The 11,455-nt window shown below is 38.1% G+C and overlaps 1 protein-coding gene and 1 pseudogene across 1 annotated transcript; one reads left to right on the top strand and one right to left on the bottom strand.

Moving 5' to 3' along the window:
- The first annotated feature begins 5,390 nt into the window (after positions 1-5,390).
- LOC111821557 (olfactory receptor 14A16-like) lies at positions 5,391-6,340 on the top strand (annotated as a pseudogene).
- A 3,275-nt stretch (positions 6,341-9,615) lies between these two features.
- On the bottom strand, positions 9,616-10,539 carry LOC111821561 (olfactory receptor 1044-like). Its single transcript, XM_023736626.1, has one exon. It carries the CDS (start codon positions 10,537-10,539, stop codon positions 9,616-9,618), a length of 924 nt encoding a protein of 307 aa, XP_023592394.1.
- Between the last annotated feature and the right edge of the window lie 916 nt (positions 10,540-11,455).

The raw sequence follows: 11,455 nt of genomic DNA, 5'->3' as shown, positions 1-11,455 counted from the left end.
GTGGGGTTGTTAACCAATGTCATAAAACAACATGTGTACTACTGTTTCATGAGAAACTATTTGTTCTGTAAGCCTTCACCTGAAGTACAATAAAATAAAATAAAATAAAAAATAAAATGTGAATTTTAAAGCATTGTCTCAATTAGAGGGTTACATATAACACACTGCAGAAAATACGTAATAGTGAGATTTTTAGCACTAACTAAGTTGGGTATGTAGGAGAATTGAAATGTGTTAACCAAGACGCCACACTTTTATGCAGAGATGCTGCACTCTTTCAGCCCACCACCGAGACAAGCAGCCTACAAAGTGTGAAAAAAATGTCAGCAGCATTTCATGTCTCAGCATAATGTTGAACAAAAGGTGTCAAACCCCAGTGGAATAGACAACCTGGGAATAGCCCGACCTGAGGATAATTCTGCCTACTTTCCTTTGGAAAATGCTGCAACATCAGTCCATTGTTTACCAAGAATTTTCTAAGCCACAGCAACAGTTCACTCTGATATGTAATACTGAGAAATTGAGTTATGTTTGCTAATTCATAGATGCACGCAATCCAGGCTTGGAAATCCATATATCTGGTTAGTAAGCATCAGAGAAGGCTTCTAGACGCTTCCAGACCGGACTACACAGACTAAGTTCATTGATGAATCCTTACGCATTTGTTTGAAATATATTAAACTATCCTGAGATGAGAAGGATTAAACCTCTGAAGACCAAAGTAGACATGCAGGCATAAGATATTAACAAAAGTCAGGAACTGAGTCTTTAAAAAATGAATACTGGTCAAGGTCAAGGATGAAGTAGGAGAAAAGGTACTTTTGTTTTTAGTTCTGGAAGCCTGAGTTAGAATTTTTGTCCTTCCTCTAGTTTAAGACAGAAACTTTCCTATAGATTGTAATATTGATAAAACTACAGGTGACTTCACAATGTCACCCGGATACTGGCTAAGGTAAGCAATAGTCTGAGAAGGGAACACCTTGAAACCGTGAGATATAAATACTATGCAATCAATGGTTAAATGTTCATTTAAAAAACACAATTAAAATAATTGCTATGTATCTCCTAATTGAATGAATGCTTTGTTATTCCATCCATTCATTCACTGATGTTGAAATGCACGCATTGCACACACACAAACACTCTTCCATCCAGCAAGATTGGCAGTAACAAATACAAATTATAAATTAGCAGCAACAAGATGGCAGCCCAATCTCTGCCAATTACTAATGATATCCCTTAATTTTGAAGGAAGACAGTTAGAAAATCTATATCTTACTATCCTGAGCTCTGAAATGGGAGCCACCACAGCACCACTCTCTTTGGCTGTGAAGATAAAAATAAATAATATGCATCATCTTCAACATCATTATTCGCCAATATCCTCATTAATAGGTTATGAGTTTGAGAGACTTCTACTTTCTTGATATCTAGATAGGCATATGGTCAAACAGACAGACAGATTTTATTGTTTTAGTTGCCCTAGACTTGGTTCTGACTCATAGCAACCCTTTGTACAACAAAAGGAAACACTGCCCAGTCCCGCGCCATCGTCACAATCATTGCTATGTTTGAGCCCCTTGTTGCAGCCACTGTGCCAATCCAACTCCTTGAGGGTCTTTCTCTTTTTCACTGACCCTACACTTTACCAAGCATGATGTACTTCTCCAGGGACTGACCCCTCCTGATGACATGTTCAAAGTACATGAAACGAAGTATCACCATCCTAGCTTCTAAGAGCATTCTGGCTGTACTTCTAAAACAGATTTGATTGTTCTTCTGGCAGTCCATAATATTAAATATTCTTTGCCAACACCATAATTCAAAGGCATCAATTCTTCTTTGGTCTTCTTTATTCATTGTCTAGCTTTCACATGTATATGAGGCAATTGAAAATACTATGGCTTGGGTCAGGTGCACCTTAGTCCTCAAGGTGGCATCTTTGCTTTTTAACGCTTTAAAGAGGTCTTTTGCAGCATATTTGCCCAATGAAATATGTCGTTTTATTTCTTGACTGCTGCTTCCCTGGACTTTGGCTGTGGATTCGAGTAAAACGAAATCCTTGACATCTTCAATATTTTCTCCATTTAACATGATGTTGCTTATTGATCCAGTTGTGAGGATTTTTGTTTTCTTTATGTTGATGTGTAACCCATACCGAATGTTGTGGTATTTGAACTTCATCGTAAGTGCTCCAAATCCTCTTCACTTTCCGCAAACAAGGTTGTGTCATCTCATAACCAGGCTGTTAATGAGTCTGCCTCCAATCCTGATGCCACGTTCTTCATATAGTCCAGCTTCTCAGATTATTCTCAGCATACAGATTGAGTAAGTATGGTGAAAAAATACAACCCTGATGTACACCTTTCCTGATTTTAAACCATGAAGTATCTGCTTGTTCTGTTTGAACAACTGCCTCTTGGTCTATGTACAGTTTCTTCATGAGCACAATTAAGTGTTCTGGAATTCTTTACAATCTGTTAGGACCTGCACAGTCTAATGTCATCGCATAGTCAATAAAACACAGGTAAGCATCTTTTTGGTATTCTTTGTTTTCAGCCAGGATCCATCACATATCAGCAATGATATCCCTCACTCCATGTCCTCTTCTGAACCCTGCTTGAATTTCTGGCAGTTCCCTCTCGATGTACTACTGCAACCATTTTTAATTATTTTCAGCATAATTTTATTTGCATGTGATATTAATGATATTGGTTGATAATTTTTACATTCTGTTGGATCACCTTCCTTTGGAGCAGGCACAAATATAGATCCCTTCCAGTTAGTTGGCCAGGTAGCTGTCTTCCAAATTTCTTGGCGTAGACGAGTGAGTGCTTCCAGCGTTGCATCCATTCGTTGAAACATCCCAACCGATATTCCTTCGGTTCCTGGAGCCTTGTTTTTTGCCAATGCCTTCAACAGCTTGGACTTCTTCCTTCAGTAGCATTGGTTCTTGATCATATGCTATCTCCTGAAATGGTTGAATGTTGACCAAATCTTTTTGGTACAGTGACTTTGTGTATTCCTTCCATCTTCTTTTGAAGCTTCTTTTGGTCATTCAATATTTTGCCCATAGAATCCTTCTATATTGCAACCCAAGGCTTGATTTTTCTTCAGTTTTTTCAGCTTTAGAAATGCTGAGCATGTTCTTCCCTTTTGGTTTTCTAACTGCAGGTCTTTGCAGATTTCATTATAATACTTTACTTTATCTTCTTGAGCTGCCCTTTGAGATCTTCTGTTCAGCTCTTTTACTTCATCATTTCTTCCTTTCACTTTAGCTACTCTAAAGTTCAAGAGCAAGTTTCAGAAGTTCCTCTGATATCTATTCTGGTCTTTTTTTTTTTTTTTTTTCCATTTCCGTCTTTTTAATGACCTTTCGTTTTCTTCATGGACAGTGTCCTTGATATTATCCCACACTTGTCTGGTCTTCGGTCATTAGTGTTCAGTGTGTCAAATCTCTTCTTGAGATGATCTCTAAATTCAAATGGGTTATACTCAAGGTTGCACTTTGGCTCTCATGGACTTGTTTTAATTTTCTTTACCTTCAATTTGAATTGCATAGGAGCACTTGATGGTCTGTTCTGCAGTTGGTCCCTGACCTTATTCTTGTTCTGACTGATGATATTGAGTCTCTCCATAGTCTCTTTCCACAGGTATAGTCAATGTGAATCCTGAGTATTCCACCTGGTGAGGTCCAACATGTATAGCTGCTGTTTATGTTGTTGAAAAAAGGTATTTCTGATGAATAATTTTGAAAATACATATCCTAGTCAGTAATGAGACAAAATGGACTGATGTTGGCCATTTTTAATCATACAATCATATGGTTTACTAGGTGGAGAATGACAAATGGAAGAGGAATGGCCTCTAATTCACTGTCAAAAAGAGCATTTCAAGATCTATCCAGAAATACAATGCTGCCAGTAACAGGCTAACATGCATACACCTACAAGGAAGACCAGTTAATATGACTATTATTCAAACTTATGCACCAACCACTAATGCAAAAGATGAATAAATTGAAGATTTTTACCAACTTCTTCAGTGTGAAATTGATCAAACATGCAGTCGAGATACATTGATAATTATTGGTGATTAGAATGCGAAAGTTGGAAACAAAGAAGAAGGATTGGAAGTTGGAAAATATGACCTTGGTGATAGAAAAAAATTCAGAGATCACATGATAGAATTTTGCAAGACCAACAACTTATTCATTGGAAATACTTTGGATAGATATAAACATAGATAGATACATAGCTACATAAATATCACCTAATTTTGTCCTCAGTTAAAATGATGAAACTTAGGCCCGGATGGGTTAAGTAACTTCTGAAATGTCTATGGCCTTTAAGTGACAAAAAGAAGGTACACAACCAAGAATTCTGGCTTAAGAGGCTTTTCTTTTAATTACCACATTTTAATTTGCCTTATTGTAAATAAATGTTAACTGTTACTCTATTTGCATTTAGTCATTCATCAGTTATTGATACGTGTTGATTTCTTATCACATGCCAAATGTTGTATATACGTTTTATCTATTCCACTTAATAATACTCCACGGTACTTAATACTCCATGGTACTCTACACAATATCATTTTTAGTTAACAAGACACAGAATTGAGTCACAGGAATATAAGGCAAATTACACAATGTGATTAATCCACTACAAATCAGATTCAGATAGAAACCATATCTTTCCCCAAAATTTCAGCTTTTTCATCCTTTTAACCACACTATGCTGACTCTCAGAGTCCTCATTATAAAGTTTAAATTTTCCCTTTCTAATCCCAAATGAGCTTGCTAAAATATATAAATTTTAATTTAATTACTTGAACATCTTATATAAAACTCAGATGAAATCTGGAAAGACAATTGAAAAGTATCTGATAAAACTGAAATTGTTTTCCTGATTGTGACTTTAAAATATGCCCTAACATTCACTTTCCATCAACTGTTCACTTCAGAGGAGAAGACGTTAAAATGAGTTTCCAGGAATATCTTAGTTTTTGCTTCCTGGTTTCATTTCATTTATAACAGTTTTATAATGATGGGTTGCTATTGGTTTGCATCAGATAAAGAGGAATTGTGTGTACCACTTCCCAACTCTGTGATTGGTGATGTCACATTGGGAACTTGATATGGCCATGGCCATGGAGGGAGTATTTGTACCACAGGAAAAGGCTTAAACTACAAATCAGCCCCTTCACCCCTACCCTGAGTCAATCGTTAAACATTTATCAGCACACAGCTGTAGTATAAATCAATGTATCTCTGCTACTGGGAATTAGAAATGGTAATTCTCCTGCTTAGAAATCTATTTTAGCAGCCTCACTTCTGTGTGTTTGATTACAGCTCACAGATTGCAGTGGGGGAAGATGCCAAGAAGGAGATGACCAACCACAGAGCAGTCACTGAGTTTCTTCTGGGATCTTCCAATGACCCAGGGATGCAAACCCTACGTGGTGTCTTGTTCCTGAAGGCTTACCTGGCAACCCTGGTAGGAAATGGGCTCATCATCTTCCTCGTTCCTTGTGATCATGGGCTTCACACTTCTATGTACTTCTTTCGGAAGAACTGGTCTTTCATAGTTATCTGCCCTATTTCTGTCACTGTTTCTAAATTTGTTCTAAACTCTCTGATACACAAGAGCTCAATATCCTTTCTTGGGTGTGTTTTACAGGTTGTTTTTTGGTTGTTGTTTTTTTTTTTTTTTTCATGGTTTTTGCTTCTGCTTAAGTAGCCATTCTCACAGTGATGTCCTATGACCACTATGTGGCCATCTGCCGTCCACTGCCCTATGAGGTCATCATGAACAGAGGGGCCTGTGGAATGCTGCTGGCTTCATATGTCAGTGGGGGAGTCAGTGGGGTAATGCACACAGCAGTGACATTCTCCATAACTTTTAGTTCCAATAAAATTCACCAGTTTTTCTGTGATATTCCACAAAGTATTTTGATTTCAGATTCCAAGAAGAACACAGGAGAAATTGGAATCATTGCATTTATTTTTTGTGTCACACTAGCTTGCTTTGTGTCTGTAGTGTATTCCTATGTCCACATTTTCTCCACTGTTCGAAGAACCTCCTCTTCAGAGGGCAGAACCAAAGCCCTTTCCACTTGCATCCCTCATGTAATTGTTGTGACCTTGTTTGTTCTGACTGCTTCCTTGGACTTCCTGAAGCTATCCGCTGACTTGAGTTCACTTTTAGATTTCATTTTGTCTATATTTGACACAGTGCTGCCTCCAACACTTAACCCCCTCACACACAGTCTTAGAAACAAGGACATAAAAGTAGCTCTGAAGAAATTATTTGCCATGGAAGTATTTAAATTAAATTAAACATACTTGGGAGATTTAGAGAGAAGTAATATTTCTTCAGTTCCAAAACACTTATTATTTTCAAATTTTAACATTTCTAAAATATATATGTCTCTTAAAATCAGTGAAGTCTTTAGGCAAATTGGGATTAGTGACATAGTTGTCCTTTTGAAATGGGTTTCAGAGGCATGGAAAAAATAAAACTAGAGATATGATTGGAAGATATCTCTAACCACTAGTAATCAGATGTTTGTGGATATAGTTGGGTCGGTTGGTGAACTAAATTTATTTAGTAATATCAAGAAACAAGGTTAAAAGGACCAGCATTCCTAATCGAAAATCAGCTTAAGAGGGAGTTACACTGTTTGTCTGCATTCATCGCTAAATATATATACACCTATTTTACATTGTGAAAACTGCAGACTTACACAAGGCAAAAAAACAATTTAAATAAGTGTGTTTATTCACACATTGGACGAAAATACAGCAGTGATGTTTAGCAAATTCATATTGATGCAAACAATCATAATAAAGGTCAAAACACAGACACCAAAGAAACCTTACAGTGTAATTCCATTTTTATAAAACATAAAAGCAGACATAATAATTGATAGTTTGAAGCCATCATATTTGTTACCCATGCGACTTAAAAAGGGCATAAGGAATACTCTTAAATGCTGGTAATAATGTTTTTATTCATGTGTGTGCTAGTTACATTGGTATGATTGCAAAAAAAAATCAAAATATACACTTAAGATTTATGTGATTTTGTCATATTGTTTTATGTATGAATTGGTCAAAAAAAAAAAAAACAAAACCCTAAAGCCTAAAAACAGTTGTCATCTGGTCAATAACAAGTCATGGTGACCCCATGTTTTTCAGAGTAGTACTCCGTAGGGTTTTCAATGGCTGTAATCTTCCGGAAGCAGATTGCCAGACCTTTCTACACAGGAACCTCTGAGTGGATTTGAAGTGCCAACCTTAGTAGCTGAGTGCTGAAGCGCTTGCATCACCCAGGGACTCCATGAATAGGTTCATACATTCTATGGTGAAGGCATTAGAGCTGTTCCCAGGATTTTCTCTAATCATGAGGAAAACTGCTATGATCATTCTCGTACATGAATTTTGGTGCAGGTTTGTAGGTATTTCTGTTGCATGTGTACCTGGGAGTAGGATTGTTGTGTCATAAGGTATATGTATGTTCAGCTGTAGTAGATGCTACCAAACGGTTTACAAAGGGACCTCACAAAACATACACTCCCTCCAGCAGTGTATGAGAATTCCAGTTGATTCAACTCATCACCTACAGTTGGCACAGAATAAGCACTAGTGTTTGTTAAATAAATAAAAGCTAAAAATAAACTTTACTCTTAAAATTCTTGAAACTAATTCCTCTTCTCAATTCCCAATATCTCCAACATCTGTCTTCATTGTCCTATCATCTTAATGGGATATATTTAAGGAGCCTTTATGAGCAGCAACGCTGACGAGGCTTTGTAGAGATGATTTCTATTGAATAAAGCTATTGAGGCACAATTACCTCTCTTCTCCTCTTTCCTAACCATCCTCACCACCACCTGAACCACATGGCCACATTCCATACTATTCTTTTTCAAGTTTACAAAGACAAGGTATTTGCCATGTGTGTGGTGTATTCGTATGTGTACGTGTATAAGTGAGAGAGAGAGATCAAGGCCATAGGAAAATTAAATCAATTTTTTTTTGTAGTTTCACTAATAAGGCATAAAACGTGGAAAGTCTAATTTCCATTCCTTACACCATTATCGAGCATAATATGGTTGTTGTAGTTGTTTTGTGCCATCCAGTCAATTCAGACTCGTAGCAACTGTATAGGACAGAATGGAACCTCCGCATAGGGTTTCGAGGTTGTCATCTTTACAGGAACAGATTGCCAGGTCCTTTCTCCCGTGGAAGTGCTGATGGGTTGGAACCTCTGATCTTCCCATTCGCAGCGGAGCATTTAACCATTGTGCCACCAGGGAACCTTAGCATAATAGTAGGACTGCAGAATTTTGGTATTTGTAAGAGATCCAAGCAATCATTCTGTCCAATTCTCCTACAATGCCATTTATTAAGCAATTATATGTATATGTATGTGTGTGTAATGTATCACAAACGACCCAGTAAACAAATGCAGACTTGACTTTTGCAATTGAAAAATCTTATCATTCATGTTTAGATGAGGTGAATAATTCTTCATAAATATAAGTAATTACATGATATACCTACTATATTAATGAGAAAAAAATTGTCAATGTAAATACCACTAACACTTGTCTTATTCCAGGACATTTAAAAATACAACGGTTCTCCCATTTCCATGGCCACATGCTAAACAGCTTCCCAGAAATCCAACCATTAACGTGGCATGCTCGTGGACATGCTCAGTGGTTAACCGACACGAGTAAGCTTGTTGACTGTGGACACTAATTACTTCTTTAGAAGACAAAGACACCCCTGTAAGATAATTCCCAGTCACCCCTTATTAAGTGATGACAGCCCTTAACTTGGTCTCCCCATGTATAAGCCACCAAGCAGTGGGCACCATACCACCATATTCATGCCACACTTTGCAAACAGGATGAGTAGAGAGAACATTCTCCCTGCTGCCTGTAGAAAGGTAGGGGGCCAACAGGCTTAAAAGATTAAGGTTTTTTTTCTAGGCTCCTCTGAGATTGATGAAGAAAATTGAAATTGACTAAAATGGCACTGAGTATTGTTCCCAATTTGAATTTTAATTAACATATCAAACTGGACATTGGGCAGAAATTATGAAGCTGAAAATTTTAAATAATGATAATTACTTACAATATCTTACAATTACTTACAATGTAGACAGGTGTTGGAGATATTGGGAATTGAGAAGAGGAATTAGGTTCAAGAATTTTAAGAGTAAAGTTTATTTTTAGTTTTTATTAATAGATATGTTCACGATATATGATTATAATGATTTTTATAATTAATGTTCTTTCCCTAATTAGAATGTTGTTGTTAATTCTAAGATTTTATCCTTTCCGCTTTCAGAAACTTAAAATATATTTACTTTAATGGCAAGTTAATGGCAGCATATGATAGTTCTTTTTGTTTGTTTTACTTGTAATGTCAGTAATTAACAAAATAAACTCCTTGGCATATACTCATACTTTTCTTAAATTGTTATTTTACAAGACACAAAATCTGGGCTCCATTGCTGCAAGAGAGTAAGTTATATAGCCAATTACAAACATCATGCAGGGCAATGTTCAGGGCAGTATGCTCAGTAAGAGAAAACATCTCTATTTGGACGGAGCAAATAGGTTTTTCAGGGCCACCTGCATGTCTGTGTTTCTCAGACAGTAGACAACAGGGTTGAGGCTGGGTGTGAGGATGGAGTAAAACACAGACACTAGCCGTCCTTGAGTGGGAGAGTAATGGGAAGCGGGTCTCAGGTAAGCAAAGCTCCCAGTGACATAAAACAGAATGACAGTGGCCAGATGAGAGGAGCAGGTGGAGAAAGCCTTCCAACGGCCTTCAGCAGAGTGGATCTGAACGATGGTGGAGATGATGAGAACATAGGAGATTATGGTGAGGGCACAGGCCCCGAGAATGATGCACCCTCCCACTACAAATCCACCTTCCTCATTGGTATGGGGGTCACTGCAGGAGAGTCTCATGATGGGGGAGCTATCACAGAAGAAATGATCAATGACGTTGGGCCCACAGAACAGGAGGGAAAAGGTGTTAATTGTGTGGAAGATGGCGTAGAGAGCTCCACTCAACCAGGCTACAATGACAAGCTCTGTACACAGCTTTCTACTCATAATGACCCCATAGAGAAGGGGCCTGTTGATGGCCAGACAGCGGTCGTACGCCATGGATGTGAGCAAAAAGCACTCAGATGCACACAGCATTACAAACGAGAAGAGCTGAGCCACACATTCCCAAAAGGAAATGACTCCTGTGCCCATGAGTGAATTGATCAGTGCCTTGGGGATGGTGACTGAGGTATAGCAGATGTCCAAGAAGGACAGATTTTTCAGGAAGAAGTACATAGGGGCGTGGAGGCGGCTGTCTATGGTCACAGCTGCGATGACGGAGATGTTCCCCAGGAGGGCAAAGAGGTAGATGAAAAGCACAAATGCACAGCTAACCAGCCTCAGTTCAAGAAAGTCTGAGAAGCCCTTGAGAATGAATTCTGTCACAGTGGTCTCATTTGTCATTTCCTTACCAAGCCTTGGAAATACAGCATCAACAAATATTCAAGATAGCTGTGTTCAAAGGACACGATCATAAAGCTATCCATGGAGGTGGTCAAAAATAAAATTGAATCCCAACCATAGTTCATGAATACTCCTCGCTTTTCCTTCTCTCTTGCAGCTATTCTGTTAACTCTGGGGCATAAAAGTTTCTTAAGAAATGGAGGAGAAATAAATATATATTCTTTAAGTTGTTGGTTATCTACACGCATATATGTCATAATAACACATTTCAAACTAATTCACGTTACTTAATGCAAAAGATGAAATAGTTTGATTCATTCAGTGATCTAGGCACTGCATTGACTAGATGTTGTGTGGGACAGAAGCATGGAAAAGGCTATAACTCAAATGCTCAGAGAAGTGGAGCAGATAATGTGAATAATTAAACAGGTCAGGAACAGTAGTGATGAGATAGGTCCAAATAGGAGCTGCCTTTATGAGACTGTAGGCATGGTGAGGCCAAGTCTTCACATTTTTCAGTAGGAATAAATGTTCCTGATTTTAGGGTAACATTTCCCAGTCTGTCAAATAGAGCAACAGTGGGTTGGAGGCACCAAGGGCTGGATTTCATCAAAGATGTGTGAAACCTATGTGAGATTATTCGCTACAGATTAGTAAATAAACACAATTAAGGCCGGGCGTGCCTTGCTTAATGCAAGCCCACGCTTACCTTGCTTACAGATTCATCCACTCCTGGCTGGATCTGATTCAGGGGCCTCTGCTACACCCAAGCATGTATGCAGGTGGGGATAAACCAGTAAGCAAGGTATGGATCGACAGTGAAACACAGGTGAAAGTGTTCACTACAGATGAGTAAATACACACAAGTAAGCCTGTGGGTAACTTGCTTATCGGGTAATCTAGCCCTGCATATATC

The sequence above is a fragment of the Trichechus manatus genome, unplaced genomic scaffold (genome assembly GCF_000243295.1).
Source record: "Trichechus manatus latirostris isolate Lorelei unplaced genomic scaffold, TriManLat1.0 scaffold00089, whole genome shotgun sequence".
NCBI lineage: Eukaryota > Metazoa > Chordata > Mammalia > Sirenia > Trichechidae > Trichechus > Trichechus manatus.
Note: the sequence above shows the minus strand (reverse complement) of the source record. Positions and strands in the feature narration are given on the sequence as shown.